Below are 19441 nucleotides of genomic sequence, written 5' to 3'. Positions count from 1 at the left end.
CTTTGTGTTTGTCTTGGTCATGTGTCTTTTTTTAAAATTTATTTTCCAGTCTTAATCATCCGTTCTTAAACCCTGGGTGTCAGAGCGGTCTTTTAAGGGATGAAAATTTAGAGGTCAAAAGTTTTTTACATTCCTACACAGTCATCCTTTTATTTTCAACGGCTTTTTAGTTCAATGATAATTCTTTGTTTGCCCCAGAAACCTATTTATACTTATGACTGTCAGTTTCTTGACAAAAATTGCAAAGCGGATAGAAAACGAAATATAAAGAAAGAAAGATTAGAAGAAATAAAACCTTCGTATGATGTCAGTTTATTTTAATGGTCAATGCGCAGTGTATGCTGGGTAATTTGGGCAAGATGGCGCCCTCCACCATTCAGAAAATACGAGCCACAATGACAGGGCGAGATACTCAAGATGATTCTCTTATAACAGAGGTAAAATAGCTTGTATTCCTTCTGTTTTATTGATATTTCTCTTTGTTTTGCCTCTGTGTTTTCTGTTTTTCTCTCGGGAAAATACAATTCGTAAGTCGTTGTTGCAGTGTTTTAGCTGTACACGAATTTGAAACTTGAGCCAACAGTTAAAAATTTATCCCTGCATACGTGTCAGCTTAATCTTATTTGATTTGTTTTCAGAAGAACATTGAAAACCTTTTAAAAGTTTCTTGAAATAGTATTCTAAAAGGTGGTATTTAAAATTCAAAACATTGCCAACTTCAAACCTATAAACCTCAAAACGTTATAAGTAGCCTGAATTAACTATTCACCGACAACAGACGTTTAATAATTAATAAAATTGTTACATTAGGTAGTTAATAACCATCAGAAAACCGTTAGTACTATAGGTAACTGTCCTAAGTGTATTCCTTATTATACTGAGTGCTTACATATTTCTCCAGGTATAGTCAATCGCTAAAAATCAATATTGGAAATCAATCGATTCCATCAATATAAATCGCCGATATCGGCAATCGTTAACAATCGATAACTCACGAAAAATTTCCTTATTGATTTCTACTGATTGGCAAAAATCGATAGCAATCGATAATTCCTGTTTTCAGGAATATTGATTGTTAAAATCGACAATAACCACCCGGACTATTTAAAGATGGCTTTGTTATGTGTAAAATAATACCTGGAACAGCAACAGACGTTCATCTTCAGCATGCTAGCTACATTACATTTTCCTTTTAGGGGCTGAGCTTCTTCCAGTGCAAAACTAGCCAAGAAAGATGTAAAGCCCAAAATGTTTCTGCCAGTTGGTTCGGTTCTTGTTATTTTGTCAATGATTGTAAAAGATACGCAGGCTATGATAAACTGACACAATAAAACCATTATAGACAAGTTTCGTTAAACTTTTTATCAGTGTAACTTGTAAAAGGACAAAAGTAATTTCCGATAACAGTCGATAATAATCGATACCAATCTATGAATCAATCGTGATCAATTACTATCGGCAATCGATAACAATCAGTAACTCACAACTCTTTTCCTTTATGGATTTTCATTGATTGCTATCAGCAATCGATATCAATCTTTGATTGATATCAATCGTTATTGATTAATATCAATTATTTCTGTATGTGACAACTCTTTCTGAATGAAAGGCATGAGATTTTTATCTTAAGAAGGCTTGAATTTCAAAGACATCCAGAGATTTCCAAGGACTTTCCAAAGATTTCCGAAGGCATCTTGGATGCGCAGTTGCCAGACTTTTCGCTTAAAAATTTGGGAGAAGTGCACTCCATTGGTTGAGTTTGTTTGTTGACTTTTTGAAAAAGTGCAAGTGAAGGTTGTAATAGCTCAAATCTTCTGGCTAGGCATAGACTTTGGTCAGCAGGTGTGAGTTGGCACTAGATTCAGCGTATATGTCCCCTTATCGTGTCCAATTATATGTTGAGTTTTATACCCATAATAGAAGCAGAATGACAGCAATACTGTTGAAGGTCGTAGGGTTGATTTAAGTTCATCCATCATGCAAGAGAAATGATCTAAAACAAACCACACAAGCAAAACATATGGGAAACTATAGAGGTGTCAAATTGATTCAGGTAAATTTAACAGTGGTCAACAGTGGAACGCATGCAGACCTATGAGCTCTAAACTTTTTTATCACCATAGTCACATGGATACTTTACTGCATTGAGACTCCTCCTAGTAACACTCCATTCAGTGCTATTCAGAAATGATAAATGAAGCTAAATAGTTCAGAAAGTTGAAATTGAAGAGAAAAGCAAATGTCACGAACTGTGCCTGTCACCTAATTTTTACCATAATCTAAGCAAAATTTAAAATATGACGAGCAGGATATTGAGGACTGTAAGAGACTTTGTATGTCCCAAAGATCTAGTAATGTATGTGTCTCAGTTCAAAATGTTTTGAGTAAGAAAGCTCAGGGTTTCAATTCTATTTTCAGATATCTGATGCAACAACATTAAGCTGGTCAACACGAATTAAAGGATTTATCATTTGTTTCTGTGTTGGTGTGTTCTTCTCCATTTTGGTAAGTTTGGAAGAATTATTTAGAGAGACGTTGAGCAACTTCTTGTACTTCTTTGACTTGTAATGATATATTTCTTTGACTCATGTCTAGGGAATGATCATGTTATGGAAAAACATTAAATTATTTGCTGTCTTTTACTCACTGGGTAATATAACAGCACTTGCAAGGTTGGTAACATTTTGAAATCTTGAGTATTAGCTTTTGCACAATAACATATTAACCTCTGTGTTTCATCAGGGGTTGCAATTTTCAGCAGGAGAGCAACTGGTGTCCACAGGTGGGCAAAATGAACTGAACTAAGAAAAACTGTCCTTTAGATGGTCAAACCAGGTGGGCGAAATTATCCTCATACATGTAGCTGGTCAACTTTCCCAGTACCTGGCCCTTATTGAAACCCCTGGTTTCTTATATGTGTTTGGGATTTGTTCTAGTGGGTCAACATTATGAAGTAAACTTAAACTGCTTTTGGTTAATTTGGTTGCAGTGTTTTGCTAGAGAACATGTTGTGTCCATGTTTAGTGGTTAATTGTTGACACTTTCACTGTGTTCTGTGTGGTGAACTGTATGAGATTGTTAAAAGAATCAATTTTCTTTTCCCTCCTACTTAGTACATGTTTTCTCATGGGACCCATGAAACAATTAAGGAATATGTTCAAAGAGAAGCGACTGATTGCGACTATAATAATGCTGGTAAGAAAACTTGGTTATAGAAAATGTCAAGATGACGTCTCAATGGTTAAAAGGTCTTTTGCTCTTATGTCCTCTGTATCTGACTATATAAGTTAATAACTAGTGGCGGTGATTTTACTTACTTGATACTGAACATGGTGCAATTTTCAATATTATTACACCATGAAGGAACTTAGTTTTCTAAGAGTGAGTATTCAACAAAGTGCAGCATAGAACACCAGTGCTTATTGAAGTGGGGGCAGTTAGTATATCTGGCTGGAAGAGTCAGCATTGGATGAAGTTAATTCAAAACTTATGAGATTAAAGTGCAATCAAAAGGGGGAAAGATTATTAATTTTTGGCTTTCCAGCAGTGTTCTGACATAGTCAGATGTTTATTTGTCAATGTTATTATTGGAATTTGAAACAAGCATAGTAGATTTTAGACCAAGATAATTAAAATAATAATCAGTTTGAAATAAACAGTGGGAAGTTTGAGATAAACATATTTGTAATTGTTGATAATCAATAACAGAGTGCAAATAAGTGAGGAGCTGAAAATAACAAGTTGGAATTAGAACGGTCTGACTGTTCTTGCTTATTCAAACTACATTTTACGACCATAATACTAACAGTACTAAATATATTTTTTCTACCAAGACCTGCCTTGCTCTCACACTTTGTGCTGCACTGTGGGTAAGTGTTTCATCACAGTTTGGCCATTTAAATGATGCAGGTTTACAAGATTACAATTTGCAAAGAAAGTATTTATCCAGTAGCCTGGGGTGTTGTCTAGTTCAGGAAAAAAAATATTCACACCCCATGGAAGGTCATTGGAAATTTTGTCTGTGGTGGTTATGGGAGTCTCAAAAGCCAACATTTATATAAGGAAGTATAAAGTAGAATTCCTGGAGAGGTGTGTTGTTCAAATTAAAAACCTTCTTTGGGGGAGGTACAGATATTTTCTGTAACAGCACTTTATGCGTACCTGTATTTATAATATAGCTAGGACCCTGTGCGCACTCTGATTGGTCAAAAACTCATGTTTCATCAGAGTATAAAACATAGAAAAAGTGTGTTTTATTGTTTATCATAAAGCAAACAAAGAAGCCTAAGCCGTGTATTACACTGTGATAAAACACTCCGGACATTTGAGAACACTTGTGAAATGTAGAAAACACTTGCCTGTGGCTCGTGTTTCCTACATTTCCCTCATGTTCTCAAATGCCCGTTGTGTTTTATCACAGTGTAATACATGGCTTAGGCTTCTTTATTTGTTAAATAATGCAAAAATAGCTGATCAACTCATACCAATTTGCTATATGTGTGTGTTATGTGTCAGAGATATTGTTTTGATGGTAACACAAGGCTGACAGTTTAACAAATGTCTTTTGTGTTTCAGTGGGACAATAAGGGACTTGCATTGATTTTCTGCATTCTTCAGTATTTAGCCATGACATGGTATGTATCTATTGAAAGGTGTCTTTTGAAATCAAAGATTTTTACAAGTATATTTACAACTTTTGTTTCTTTGCAGGTATTGTCTTTCCTATATTCCATTTGCAAGGTATGAATGCCCATACATACAATTTTTTATCATATTGCACCTATTGTAAGATACATATTTCCTAGTGACACAAAAACTAAGGATTTTTCACACAGAGAAATACATTTAGTCCTAAAAGAAAATAGAAGAGCAAGAGACAACAAATTATTTGACCATTCTTAGATGGTCTGAATAACAGACTAAATTAGTCAGTCTACAGCATAATATATAGATTTTGCCAAGCCTAAAAGTGGAGCTCCTGGGCCTTCTGTTTTGAGTTTGAATAATCTCAAAATACACAAAACAAAAGCAGTGAAAAACATTTGTATACAAGAAAAAATTATACTTCAGTTAACTTTGTAATCCTGGTTTAGCAATAACCAGCTTCTGAACAACCCGGCCCTGTTTAGAACAAGTTAACCTGACATGAGCCTGCGATTCAATTGAAAACCAGCACTTGGTCAGTAGTCAACTTACAAAAAACATGTGACCCCAATGAATTCTAAACTTGAGCCTGGCAATATGGTTACATGATACTTGTCAGCAGATACCTTGTTTTGACAGGTGTCAATTGGCTATTTGGATGTCCAATATCAAAGAGGGTCACTACAAACCGAGGGTGCATGTCTCTGTCAACCTATTAGCTGGAGTATGGCCGCCATCTTACATGACTCCGTCACCGTCATCGTGTGTACGCACCCACGAGCAGTACCACTAGCCATGATAACCATGAGAAAGTCAATCCATGGGTTTCGTTTTCTCTCCTATATGGGCATGGGGCTCCACTTGGTGGCCCTTTGGGCTGCCGGAGCTCCGCTATGAAAACATGTTTTTGAATGAGGAGGCAGTGTGAAATACCAATTTGTGTGATGGAGGATTTCTTGTTCTCTGAAAAGCTACAGAAAAATGAAAACTGGAACTTGTCAAAACTACAGCAGAACTTGGCAATGTGATCGAACAAATTTGAATCAGAAAGTTGCAAGTTGCATCAAAGAAACTACCAATCTTATCAATATTGCGATATTCCAGAGTTGCCATCAAAAAGAACATTTGGTTTGACTTTAAAGCTTTAGAAGGTGCAAGTAACACCTCTCCAGAACTTAGACGTAATTGACATTATGAAAGGGTTCTGAGTAACCTTAATAGACAGAGTCTTCTTTATTTTATACCTTTCTGTTTTTATTTATGTCAAGACTTCTGTTTTGGTTTCAGGGATGCAGTGAAGAAATGTTTCACAAGTTGCATGGCATAGGCCTAGCTTTTGGACAGTTGAGGTGCACTTGTTCAGAACAAATCATTCATTAATTATGATAAATAGACAAATAGATCAATTCATACATCCAATTAGTTCAGTCCTGGAAGTCAATCAGTAGCCTTTTTGCAAACATTCTTACTTAGATGTTGTCAATCATCAATCATGATGTGACAGGATTCCATATGAGGGCTTATTGAACCACCTATTTGACTGACAGTGTAATTTTCATTGAGATATTTATATGTGAAAAGAAATATATAAAATGCTAAGTAACATAGTGTAACAGGTTCTGAGCAGGGTGTGCTTTGGATATTTGCATTTTCTCCCTGCATCTTGTCCTTGACACCACTAGCCTTTAGTTGGGGCGCAGTGTGGAAATGGCACACAGAAAAAGAGCAGGAACTTTGCTCCTCCTAACAAGTTCCTCTCTCCTTTTTTCCCAAAATGTGGCACATGACAAAATTGGGAGAACTTCTCCTTTTTTGACTCTGCCTTTTTTTGCGCAGCACCCCAACTAACTGAACCCCTATGGCACCACTGGCAAGAATTTTCCTGTCAGCTCCAGTTTTTCTGTATCTCTGATAGAAAGTTAGTGCAACAGAAAATACAAATATAGAAGGACCATCAGCTTCTTAAATTAAGCAAGAGCATTGTCCTCAAGACATAATTATTGTAACCCAACAAAGTGCACTCAAGAATTAGAATTGTTTGCTTTATAATTTGAAACTTGTCTTCATGAGTGCTTTGTGTAGAGAAACTACTGTTAACTCATATCAAAGTCCTTTGTAGTTGGAGGTAGTCCTGGTGCATGCTGCTTGCTTCACACTCTTCATGCTCAAGTTTTGAGTGTAGCAGACACTTTTCATTGCTTTCCAAGTTTGGTTTCTGCAGCTTGACTTGTGGGAAAGTCTACTGTAAACAAGTATAATTGGATTAAAAATCAAATGTGGAAAAGTTCTTCCTAGGGGCATGGTTCTCCCCCAGAGGGGACTCCTATATAAAAAGGACGCAGGTGCTCGTTGTGCCCTTTTGGGGTTAAAAAAGTGATTTTGGTATCTTGTAAGGTGTTCAGCATCAAAATGTCCACAGCGTGAGCTTTTGTGGTGCCTTTTACGGTATTGAGCCAAAAAAAATATGGTGGGAGATAATTGTGTTGTTTTAGAATTGATAACTTTCAGGGATGAAAAAAATCCAAGCCATGTCCACAAAGCAGGATCTAATGGTATCTCTTACGGTTTTTTTTTTTTCCTCAAAATTTCCGATGAGCGCTCTTATCCTTTTTATATGAGAGGCCCCCCTGGGGGTTCCCCAATGGTCCCCTGTGAGGCAGAGAAAAGAAAATAAATAACAACTTCATTTTAACTGTCACTTAAGATTCCTGTCTCTTTTTGCTTGCTGAGAAATGCAGAAAAAGAGGATAAATCCTGTCTCCTTGCCTGCTGGTGTAATTTCAGACTGTACCATACACCACAGAGACCTCTCACTCTCTTTCATTAAGTACAATGTACATGTAAATAAAATAACTTGATTTTATTGTGTGTTGGCATTTATTTCAGTTGTTTGTAAGATGGAACCCATTTGATCATGAAAACTTCTCAAACCCTTTAATTTAAAAGACACTAGTGATTTGTATATATTTTGACCAGGAAATTAATATTATAAGATACTCTTTTGGCTTGCACATCGTGGCTAGCTCGCAAATTGCAGAGAAGTCAGTGAAAGGCAATGGAGGTGCATTTGGCTTTTGTTTTCCCCAAAATTTGAGACCAAAAAGTTGCCATCCGGAAAAGTCTTCCTTGAGTGGTGCAGCTTTTACAGAATTGTGCCGTCAAGTAGCCCGTTAAGAATGGTAGCTAGGCGGTGTTACCCTCCCCTCCCCCGACCCTGCAAGAATCTTGGTTTTGGAGTTTTGCCTGTAGAGCAAGCCTATCCGATAACCTACTTTTTTTCTAAAACAAGGCACAAAAAATTAGTTTGCGATGGTTGTAGTTATCGGAAACGGTCCATAGGGGAGATGATTGCGTTAGGTTTTTCGCCTGACCCCTCCCCTGTATGGATATGACTCGACCCACGCTGGAATCCTTCCGACGCGCGAAAGCGCTTGCTCACGTTGTGCATGACTGTTTTGGTATTTCCCGTGGGAAACGGTTGAACGCCCGTAAACGTTCTCCTTCACATCAAGTGTGCTTATCCCATGGGAAATAGATCATTATGAAGCGAAAGAGATCCCGTGAGCTCGAAGACAGTAGTGATGAAGAAGACGAAGACCCGGGCGTAGATGGAACATGCAGTGATGGAACATCGACACTTTCACTACAGGACCAAGAGGTAAATAGTGTTTATAATAACCCCGCCGGGATCAGCTTGATGGTTTGTTGATCAGGCAAAGATATGTAACGCCACCACGAAACAACTGCGGAGAATCTTTTGGAGCAAGTTAATATAATGAGCAAATGTTGACCTCCGGCATTTTTATCAATCAGGGCTTTGTTCAGTTTGCAATCTATTTCTCTGGTGTTGGTGGTCTCAGTCTCATTTTACCTTGTCTGGGTTAATGTAACAAAATGGAAAGAGTAGAATTTCCTCTTCAATGACCAAAAATCAGAATTGCAGAATAAAGACTTAGATGTCCGAAAGATAAGCTGAACTGTAAAACCTGGTGATTTTGATCTTTGAAAGACATTATCACTCCAAGAAATGTCAGGAGTAACCAGCTGACAAAATTATTTTGTTTTATCCAAAATGCAAGGCAAATTGTTTACTGTAACATGGATTCCACTTTTCAACTCATCATCATGATTGCTACATTGTTGGACACAGCATGCTGCAAATGTGTGGCCACCCTGTCATGGTATCCAAACATTCTGTAAATTATATGTTTTAACAGGGAGGCAAAACCTGCAACATTTTGTGCTCAACAATACTGCAACATGTTGCTTAATAAGTGCAATGCTGTGTCTGATGGGGCAAACCATGCAAGACAGATTTTGTCTCTCTGCTTGGTGAGAGATGAGAGGGAACCTCTGCTCGGCCAACTGCTCGATCATTTTATCAGCCACCGTCCACAACTAGGGGAAAATAGATTAAAAATACTGGTTTTTGCTTATTTGAACCAGCTAAAACCTACACATGACAGGTAGAATTCAAAGCGCTCTCTGTGTGTGAGACTGCCGACAATATATGCTGCCCTATGATTGGTTATTGTGTGGGATTTCCCATAGTTTTCAGCACCAGCAATATTTATTTATTTATTTATTTATTTATTTATTTGTCCACGAGATCAAAGCATTTGTCACGTGGTTTCTACTTGGGGTGTAGACTGGGTTCCACTAGCAAAAAGTTGAGTGTTTTTGTGCTGCAGCCATTAGTGTGATTACTCTTAGCAGGTGTTGTTGTTTGGCAAATTTGGCTTGTTTTTGAGATTCGGAGGGAGTCTTAGGCCTTAGGTCTTAGTGTTTTTCAGACACTCGCTGCCATGTTTATTTTTGAGGCGCCATTTATTATAAGGTGGGTAAACATTCGCTTTCTGTATTATGTGCGAAATTCTTGGATGAATAAGGAACAGTCAGTCAATCATACAACAATCACACAAAGTTCCAGTTCTCGAACAGAACTTTCTGCAATTACATATTTAAATTATGTCACATTGAAATTCCTTTGATCAGATGAAAATCCCGTCAATTTCTGTGGAAAATGAAATTCTAGTAAACATTGTGCATGTCATGCCATTCAGTCTGCAACTGTCGGAAGAAAATTTATGCTTGATTGATTTCATTACTTTTAACTCCCCTCTATTTCTAAAATCAGCATTTTTATATCAACAACCAAAAGTTTTACGGACAGATATAACATAATGACAAAGCCTAGCATTTTCCCGTGTATTTATGGTTAGCAAGTTGAGGTCCTCTCGACTGCTAAATCATGATTTTTGATACGTTGCGTGACAGTGCAGTTTCCGTAGACTCGCAAGTTTAAAAGGCCTAAATATTTGCATTTGCCTTCAAACTTCAAACTGCTAAACATTTTCACATTTACTGGTCATGTTTAAGCGCAAAAGCTAATTTCTAAAAGTATAATTTACATACAGTTTTCTCAGCTGGAAGCACGAATATTAGCTGACATTTGCAATCAGAGCTGATTTATCGTAAACAAACTCTGTGCAACCAACAACCAATTCTTATATTTCCGCTCATGAATAAGAGTGTGCTTACAGGGAGGGAGGGTGCCCCGGCTAACCGAGCTACCCTGGGAGGGCTAACTTCTCATACGTTTCTTTAGAAAACGCATTGAAGCGTTTACATGCTAGACAGGGTAGCCTGCCTACCCGCACCCTGTCTACTTGCCTGGAGCACCCGGCTAAAGGGATAGCTTTTTACCATGTAAACGGTTTGTGCCGGGCTATCCCGGCTAGCTGAGGTGAGATAGACCGCGAAAACATGGCGGTGCGAGGTTGGTTTTCTCTTAGTTACCATTTGCCAGTGTTATCTGCTGAACAGAATGACAGTCAATCTGAAGAGATCAATGTAATAGATGAGTCTCAGCCAGAGAACAGGCCCGTGATTGTGCAGGAAGCTGAAATGAGACGTCAAATAGTTTCTTTGGTGGGCCATTTTGTTTGATGTGCTTAGTGGCCACTTAAAAGATAGCCCACGCAGCCCATTCACTGTCCCGGTTAGGTGAGTTGTATGTAAAGGCAGGCTATGTGCCAAGCCTTCTAACCGGGTTGCCCAGTTAGCCGAGGCACCCTCCCTCCATGTAAACAGACCCTAAAAGTAGACAACATTTCTGTTGCCATTCCATGTGCATTGAGGGGGGTAGGGAGGAGTGTCCGCATCAGAGCTGAGGCTAACTGAACTGTTTTCTCCACTTGAACTAATCAACACATTCCAGGACAAATGAAGCCCATGAAATAAAGCTGTTCCCACAGTAAACATCCCCAAGCCAACATGATTCAAAAGTTGTGTTCGTGGACATTAATTGTCCCAGTTATGTAGCATGTCATCTGGCATCCCAACAAAACAGGGCCCGTTACTGTTGATTACACAGTCCAGAATCACAACCAAAAACGAAACCTTCTTGTGTGCACTTGCTTTTCGATGATGTCATTATTTGTTTTCGCCCCCGCTGCGAAAAACAAGCCTAACCTGCAAAATGTGTTTACTTCAATGACTTTTTCAATGACATCCCCCCCCCCCCCCCCACAATAACTTGGGAGTAAATATATGTCTGCTGACTTTTGTTTGGTTTTTTTTTTGCTGGGGTCTAGTATACGTTGTGAAACAACGGTTACACAGGATTTTGCTAAGGTAACAACAATGGCACAGGGACGAAAACTATTTTTCTTTTTCAGTTACATATTAATGACAAACAGAGAAACGTAATTTGCTCGTAATACCTTGGACATCAAAACGCCGATGCAACTTACTACATGAAATGTCAAGGGCACTGCATGTGATCTTTTTGATGTATCCATGGGTATTAACCACAGGAAATTTACCTCCAGAAATATTGGTCATACTCACTAAATGCAGTTTACCATGGTAAAAGGGTCATTTGCCACGGTAAAGAGTTCCATGTAACCGAACCCTAAGGGAGCAAATTTCCTGGAAACTTAAGTCCAAATATGTTTCTCCTGTAACCGTTTTTTCGTCTGCAGCTTCAGATCTTGTAACCAGGACTCTACAGTATCTTTACTCGACGTTCATCACTACAAAATGACAAAATGTATAAATATTCACTGTAAAGCTACAATTTCTCTGATTTATCCATAGCACGTCAACTCTTATTTGACTGAAATCCTACACAAGTTCACATTGCGGACCTATTTTTAACAATCCCAATGGCAACACTGCACTGACGCACTGACAAAGAGACATCGGTTTCATCACATAGAAACTTGTCAAGGTCAAAGCTTTTGACCAATAAATAACCAGCAACCTTTGGTGTTTTCCTGTTTGAACCATTCCAGAATCTTTAGCTTTGCATCAATTCATTATAATGAGCTATTCATTGTCAAAAGAATATGACATGAGGCTTGATAGCTTTTAATTATTCTACAACAGTTTGTTTATCTGCATCTAGCTTGCAGTTTGCGATTCGAGCGCTTGCATGTAACCGTTTTTTCATCTGCAGCTTGGGATCTTGTAACCAGGACTCTACAGTATCTTTACTCGACGTTCATCACTACAAAATGACAAAATGTATAAATATTCACTGTAAAGCTACAATTTCTCTGATTTATCCATAGCGTGTCAACTCTTATTTGACTGAAATCCTACACAAGTTCGCATTGCGGACCTATTTTTAAAAATACCAATGGCAACACTGCACTGACGCACAGACAAAGAGACATTGGTTTCGTCACATAGAAACTTGTCAAGGTCAAAGCTTTTGACCAATAAATAACCGGCAACCTTTGGTGTTTTCCTGTTTGAATCATTCCAGAATCTTTAGCTTTACATCAATTCATTATAATGAGCTATTCATTGTCAAAAGAATATGTCGTGAGGCTTGATAGCTTTTAATTATTCTACAACAGTTTGTTTATCTGCATCTAGCTTGCAGTTTGCAATTCAAGCACTTGTCATCTTTATCTTGAATAAAGCCAATTTTGGGTTAATTTATCTGTTTCTTTGTAGCTCGTCACTTTGTGGGACTGCAGTTTCTCTACAAAATAAAAGGTGGTCAGAATTCAAGTATAAATTATACAAGTAGTAGCAAAATTTGATCGCATGTAAATACTTTGCATGCAAATGCAACATTGTGACCCATTTGTGTTTGCACAGTAGACTGGTTCTTTCTAGTCTCTCACCAAGGAGAAAGAGAAGGGAATCTCTATCTTGTAGAGTAGATGGGACCTTGACACCTCTTGAAATGAACATGTCTCGGAACATTTTTGTTTGAGCAATTATTGTTGTTAAAAATGTTAAAAATAGAAGTTGATTGTGCATCATGTACGTCAATGTTCCAATGAATGCTACACTGAAAAATTTTTCATGCATTTTGTGGTTCAACAAAGTTGCAAGAAACTCTGCCCAGTGCAACAGCATTTTAAACCAAGGAAAAAATTACTCAAGGTAAAAATGATAAGGAGGTGTGAGGAAAGCCATGCTCTGAGAGGGTGGCAAAGGGTTTTTGCGTGATGCATAGTCACCCCCAAATTAGCCTCGTGATGCCTGATTGGGACCAAATTGGCCATGTAACGGGGGAAAGGACATCATAATGTGATGCGTGATTTGCTATTTTTCAAGCATGTGATGCATGATTTACCAATTAGATTTCTGTGATAAGTGAACATTCTTTACACTAGAAGGATACCATTCATTCAAAGTAAATAGTAAATAGAGTGTTGAAAAAGATTAATAAATCATGGAAGACCTGACACCATGCTCCAGTCTTTTTCGTCCTTTTCTTGACCTCTGATGTGTTTGATCTTCGTGGATCTTCATGGTATCAATAGGTCCAAACAATTTTGCCACAATAGGATCAAATTAATAGAAAATAGTTAAACTTTGCACAAGGACTATGAGCTTCAGATATCAAACTACGAGGAACAACATAAGAACTCAGATTTTTGTAGTTTTTCAGACGAACGTAATTCAGACTAAATGGGGCTTCACAATCTTTCACGAAACCACTGCAAAATGCGTAGATTAACATGTAGCTTGAATAATCGACATGACATTTGAGACGACACATTGTGCGTGATGGAATTATTTCTCACAAATGGAATAAAAACGAAACTGATAACAAAGCTTTTTTGTGTAGTATTGTGTGGCAGTATAATAAAATAACTTGTTTTATATTCAGTCACAAATTTATAGTTAAAATATTTTTCATTTAGCAGAAATGCCCAGTCAGAGTGTCTGGCCAGACTAAGCTTTTACCCGTCAAAACCCCAAATTTACCGGACAATTGTCCAATGACCGACTGTTATTTGCAGCCTTGCAGATATAGCCGGGAATGGACTGGAGAGGGGAAAATCCCACCCCATTAGGCTCACTTCACTTGCTCCTTTTTCGTGCTCAGCAGGAGCCTGTTCACAGACGGTGCCAACTCTCCCAAGTTATGTGGCTTGTTGCCTTTGTTACCACAGATCATATTTAGCTTTGTCTGGCGTTGCCAGAGACTGCAGCAGTGTTACTTCAAGAATCTTAGAGATCCGTTCTGTGTTGTCAAAGTTATGTTTCTTCCATCCTGAATCTGTTTGAGCTTTTCGTCTCCTGAGCTCGACGTTAAGGTTTATACCTCTTTTGTTCGTTCTGGCACCCCGTGATTTAAATTTAGCTAAATTTAGATGTTCCAGTCTGTTGACTGTTTTGCATCATGTATACATTTGTTAAATATTATACATTCTTTCATGCCAATCATTTTGAGGGGGCAGTAGAGCATAAACAGTGGTGTGACTACATGCAGATTTTTTTTTGTCTTATGGTCGTGCTCTGCGCTTGTGGTCAGGCTCTGTGCTCATGTATCACATTTCGCTCTCTGTCCTGCTAATCCGCCTGTTCCGCAGGCTAGATTATCTGGGAGTCTTGGATACAGACCAAATCTCCCGGTCTCCCATACAGGTCATCACTTTTATTTTGGACAATAATTGTCATTTTTGGGGGAAAATGTTTGGAATATTTGCCGATGCATTTCTTCAGATGAATAGGCAGAGTTTTCTTTTTAACGATGCTTTTAGGGTTGAGCAAGTAAAATCGCATTGTACTTCTTTTACATGACGTGTGATTGGTGAAAAAAATGCTCCATGATGTGTGACTTAATAGAAAAATTCAGCATGATGCATGATTGGTATCCCCCTTTGTCACCCTCCGCTAAGGGGAGAAGGCGTAGTGCAGAGGTGAGAGCAATTTCCACCCAGCAATGTTATACTGGTTTGAATCCTGCACTCAATATCATAAGTGGGCTGAGTTTTTCATCTTCTGGTTCTCATCCTTGCTATGATGGTTTTTCTCTGTGTTTCCTAGTTTTCTTTTCTCCACAAAAACCTATATTTATCTACTACTTTCAGAGCATCAATAGTTTTGGAGGATTGCTACCTTCACATTTGTCAAGAGCCTTGAAATTTTGTTGTTTCTTTGGAAGGATTGTTACAGTTGGAGTGTTTGTTACTTTTGGAACTTTAAGTCGTTCAATGTCCAGACAGGAACAATCTTGCAACACATTCCTCTCCTCAACTTTTCACCCTACTGATCAACCGCTTGTGCATTCCACATTTCACCCTTCCTCTTCATATCCATCCATGGCAGGGTACCAACCACTAAGGATTGCAAGCTGACCAGCTTCCTCGCGTCAGCTTTTCACACAAATCTCTTAACAAGTCTCAGGAGGCATTGTTGTCAGCGAGTTCAGAGAGAAATAAAGAAATAAATATCCTTGAGCAAGTTAGGAACTGGGCTCAACCCAGATTGCCCAGTTAATAAGGAGCCATCCATCATTAACTGGAGAGGGTGATGGTGACAAAAATTGGAGCGCACTGACATTTTTGTCTACCTAAACTGCAAACCCTACCGTTTTGAGACATAGATTTCAATGGGTGATCATGAAATTTTTCATTGCTCACCAACTCAGTCCTCTTTGTTCCTGATGGAACATAGCTCATCCACTAGTGCCCACCACCTGACCCTATTTTGAGCAGCGCATTTCACTTCCTTGTCATGTGAACTGTTTCTCCTCCAGCTCCGCCATTCTTGTGTGCCTCCAGGTGTGCTGGGGTCTCCCTCTCTGGCACCTCCCCTGTGGGTTCCTTTCTGTGGCCCTCTTGGCTATGTATCCATCTGGTCTCTTTGAACAGCATGTGGCCAGACCAACCCCAATCTCTTTGTCTCATTTCCTGCTCTACCGGTCACTGCCCTACTTGTCTGCAAAGCTCCTCACTGTGTATTCATCTAGGCCATCAGATCTGAAGGATGTTCTTCAGGCTCTAATTGATGAACACTTGCAACTTCTGCTTCAATCCCTCGGTCAACCACCAAGTTTTAGAACCATGCAGGAGCACAGCCTTCACATTTGACCCAAAGACTCTCAACTTGGTCTTAGCTGTCGGTGCTGTAGACCGCCATATTTGTCTCAACATTACAAATGCCTACCCTGCCTTCTCAATGCATGCCTGGATGGCCTCATCAGTACTTCCCTTCTTACTTACAATGCTCCTGAGGTACGTGAATTTGTCCACCTCCTCGATCTACTCCCCTTTGATCAACACACCACCACATTTGATTTGCATCAGCTTTGAATACAAAAATCATGGAAACATACCACATTAGCCTTACTTGGTATGAAAAAATTATGAGAGGTTTCATTGAGTATTTCTTACCCATCTAGCCTGTGATAAATAGCGAAAGGTCCCTGATACCCATGTCAAGTACTTTCTGGGATCTTCTCAATTATTTTGTGTAAACACTGGCCACTAGCACTGTCTAGTAGTCTGGGCCTGCTGGATACTGTTGAGGAAACATTTGTATATGATCTTAAATTTTGTTCACCTTTCTATTTCTCTCCTAAGCTGTAAAAAATAAAAATTTAGCTGAAAACTCAAACAAAACAAGAATTGCAATTATGGATATTCTGTGTGAACAAGTAAATATTATAATATAGCATGTGCACTAGTCCTACCTAATTCCTATTGAGCCATCATGAACGAAATCTCTATATAATACGGCCATGTGTATATAACATGACTTGTGCAGTTTTAACTTAGCTGCAAAATTTCTGTCGAGTTTGGTGCAAGTTCCTTTTGTTTAAGCTTCAGCAATGTGAAGATTATTCTGATCAAACCAAACCCTACTTTGAGCCTTTGACTTTTGCCGAGCTAAGATGTTTACTTAAACTCGAGTATTTTGACTTTGTCTACATTTTCATTGATTATTTTTGACTTTGTTTGCTTGCCTTTTCATTTTAATTAATTCGAAGAAGCAAATTTTTTATTGACAATTTTAGAAACCAGGTTAAGCGTTTTTGTTCTTAACTGTTGTTCAACTGATTGTGACATGATAGGATCTTAATGACCTTTGTTCTCCTTCACCGTGCATTGTGAGAACTTTGTAGTCAATCACAAATAAAACATGTTTTGATGCCCAAGTTGTTATCGCCATGTTATAAAAGAATTGGTTCATGCTTTTAGCTGTGTGTATATCGAGTTATGGATGCACTTGGGAAGTTCGTCCAGCACTCAAGAAGCTAGAAGCTTTTGTCATTAAATAAATGCTTCATAGGCATCTGATAAACACTGATATCGTATATGTTTTTTTTGGTGGGAAGGTTCTGAAATCTTAAAATGCTAAATGCCCCTTACTTCAGAAGATTATTTGTCTACCTTTCTTTCCTTGTACACCTTCCAGGCACTTTTCTACTGGCCAACCTTGCCTGAGAAAGCAACCCCCGTATCCACTGACTTTTTGAGAGAACATGTTTTTGCCTTTAACAGGAGCCTGAACTGCCAGGAATTATTGAGAGTGTGACACTGGACAATTTTCTTTGCCATAGTAACCTTTGTGTTCCATTTGGACCACGTGTGAACTTCATCACTGGAAGGAATGGCAGTAAGTCCTTGAAAGAAGTTATTTTTGTTAGCAACTTTTAAAACACATGTCAAAACCTTTAACCTTGTGTTTTGGCCAAATAATCAAACAGACAAGACCAAAGACTTCCATTAACGAACAATAGACCTATTTTGCTTGGGCAATTTGTTTTCCCATTACAGACCATGTGATTTTCTCTAGAGAATTGTTCTTTTAACCATCTAAAAACTATTTATTCATATGCAAACGACTATTTGAAAATTTGAAAGGAAGAATTCTCAAGAGTATCATCACATGGTATGACATGGGGCAACAAACTGCCCAGTCCAAAAAGGTCTATTAAAGCTCCTTTATTTGACATACATGTGCTAAATGAATCTAATTACTTTATTGTGTTCAGGTGGCAAAAGTGCGATCATGACAGGTCTTGTTGTGGCATTGGGTGGAAGAGCTTCTCAGACCAGTAGAGGGCTGAGTATCAAGAACTTTGTAAAGAAAGGATGCAGGTGATTTACTGTTATTGTAGTGCTTGTCAGATGATAATCACAGTGAAGTTGATTACATGCCGGCCCCCTTCATGGAATATGGAATGTTGCTGTGTATTTGATTTGCCACTGACAGCAGTTGAAATGACCCCTCTCCACCATGTACTATATGGTAAGCTCCCCCACTTCTTGTATTACTCCAAAGTTCAGTGTATGAAACCCACACATAATGTTTGCCATCATAGCAACCAATATTTAAAGATGATATTCACAGTGTTAATACGTAAATAACTCTTTTTGTAGGAAACATTTTGATGGGCTTTTGTTCCAACAGATCTTGCCAAGTCTCAGTTCAGCTACGCAACAGAGGTGCTGATGCATTCAAACACAGTGAGTATGGCGATTCCATAATCATTGAAAGGAGAATCACTGCAGATGGTGGATCATCATACAAGCTCAAATCCAGGAAAGGTAAATGTATACTTTTTTAACGTTCTTAATTAAGGATTAAAAACAGTTATTTTGCTGGTCTGTTGTTCCTTGTTTTGTAATGGTCTAAGGAACAGGAACTTGAGAAGAAAGTCGAGTACTTTAGCTCTACATTTCATAGTGTTCTACTATTATAACAACTCCAGAAACAACTCGAGACCAACCATCTTGGACCTCCCTAGAAGCATTAGTGTTGGGGGCAAATGGTTAACTGAAATCAGGGAAATCCAGGACCTGTACTGAAGCCATATTGCTGTTGAGAGAGTTTAAAAAATAGTGAGGCAGGTGGGGTCCTCTTCAGTGGAGCTTTTCTCAAGGGCTGTTTCCCTGAGTGCTGGGTCACCAGTTGGTGCAAAGGTCTTACTAGCAACATTTGCATATGCCCTGAAATGAAGGTTGGTGTCCAGTAAAGTCAAGAAATGTCTGATCAGAAAGGTTTTGGGACACTGAAGCCATTCTTGGAGTGTGTTGGTCAGAAAAACAGGACATTCCATGGGCTGAGACTGCAGACCTTTAGAGAAGTCTAATAAGATATTTTCATGCAGCGCTGAAAAGTGGCAGGTGCATTTGGTAGTACAAAAGTTTTATACAGCCACTGCAGTCTTTGTATTGTTGGCTTCTCCTACACTCAGTTAAACCTAATCAGCTTCAGGGAGCAGAACAACTTTACACCCTGCAGGACTTCTAGTGTCTCAACAATTCTAGAAATTGGGTTGGCAAACTTGGTTTTCCTGGAGTTGAACTTGTTAACATCAATTCCCATTCATTTGACCATCTTTCATCTATACTAAGGTCACAGTAATACATGTGGGCTGTAAGTCCTCTTGATAACATCTGCCTCCAAACAACTGTAGACAACTACCCTTAATTCTTCAAGTTGTGCTGGTAGTACTCTTCAGCACAGATCTCTGACTGGAACTTGTAGCACACTTTGTAGTGTTTCCTAGGTCTACACCTTTTCACCTTTT

General features: G+C 38.6%; 2 protein-coding genes across 4 annotated transcripts in view; both read left to right on the top strand.

Moving 5' to 3' along the window:
- Positions 1–84: 84 nt before the first annotated feature.
- On the top strand, positions 85–7512 carry LOC149116914 (vesicle transport protein SFT2B-like). 2 transcript variants are annotated; one of them, XM_089282646.1, is made up of 8 exons: positions 306–437; positions 2419–2505; positions 2596–2672; positions 3114–3195; positions 3834–3869; positions 4576–4634; positions 4711–4740; positions 5932–7512. In XM_089282646.1, the coding sequence occupies exons 1-8, from the start codon at positions 321–323 to the stop codon at positions 5969–5971; spliced, it is 528 nt and encodes a 175-aa protein (XP_089138772.1). In that variant the 5' UTR covers positions 306–320; the 3' UTR covers positions 5972–7512. The 2 variants fall into 2 exon arrangements, with proteins under 2 accessions (XP_089138771.1, XP_089138772.1); XM_089282645.1 differs by lacking the exons at positions 4576–4634; positions 4711–4740; positions 5932–7512 and having other exon boundaries at positions 85–437; positions 3834–4325.
- A 520-nt stretch (positions 7513–8032) lies between these two features.
- Positions 8033–19441, top strand: part of LOC110060893 (structural maintenance of chromosomes protein 6-like) — a 34492-nt gene continuing 23083 nt past the window's right edge. For both annotated transcript variants that reach the window (XM_020767706.2, XM_020767705.2), the window contains exons 1-4: positions 8033–8302; positions 17406–17520; positions 17900–18005; positions 18319–18455. In XM_020767706.2, the coding sequence (XP_020623365.2) occupies positions 8186–8302; positions 17406–17520; positions 17900–18005; positions 18319–18455 (475 nt within the window). In that variant the 5' untranslated portion in view covers positions 8033–8185. The remainder of the gene's footprint in view (positions 8303–17405; positions 17521–17899; positions 18006–18318; positions 18456–19441) is intronic.

Source organism: Orbicella faveolata, unplaced genomic scaffold, assembly GCF_042242905.1.
Source record: "Orbicella faveolata isolate gen_17 unplaced genomic scaffold, um_ofav_v1 contig_12, whole genome shotgun sequence".
NCBI lineage: Eukaryota > Metazoa > Cnidaria > Anthozoa > Scleractinia > Merulinidae > Orbicella > Orbicella faveolata.
The sequence above is the reverse complement of the archived record's forward strand: the minus strand, read 5'-3'. Positions and strand labels throughout refer to the sequence as shown.

Coding starts and splice junctions, on each gene's coding strand:
- LOC149116914 (XM_089282645.1), top strand. CDS start 321: ATGGTCAATGCGCAGTGTATGCTGGGTAATTTGGGCAAGATGGCGCCC. Junction 2,506..2,595: donor GTGTGTTCTTCTCCATTTTG/GTAAGTTTGGAA, acceptor ACTCATGTCTAG/GGAATGATCATGTTATGGAA. Junction 2,673..3,113: donor AATATAACAGCACTTGCAAG/GTTGGTAACATT, acceptor CCTCCTACTTAG/TACATGTTTTCTCATGGGAC.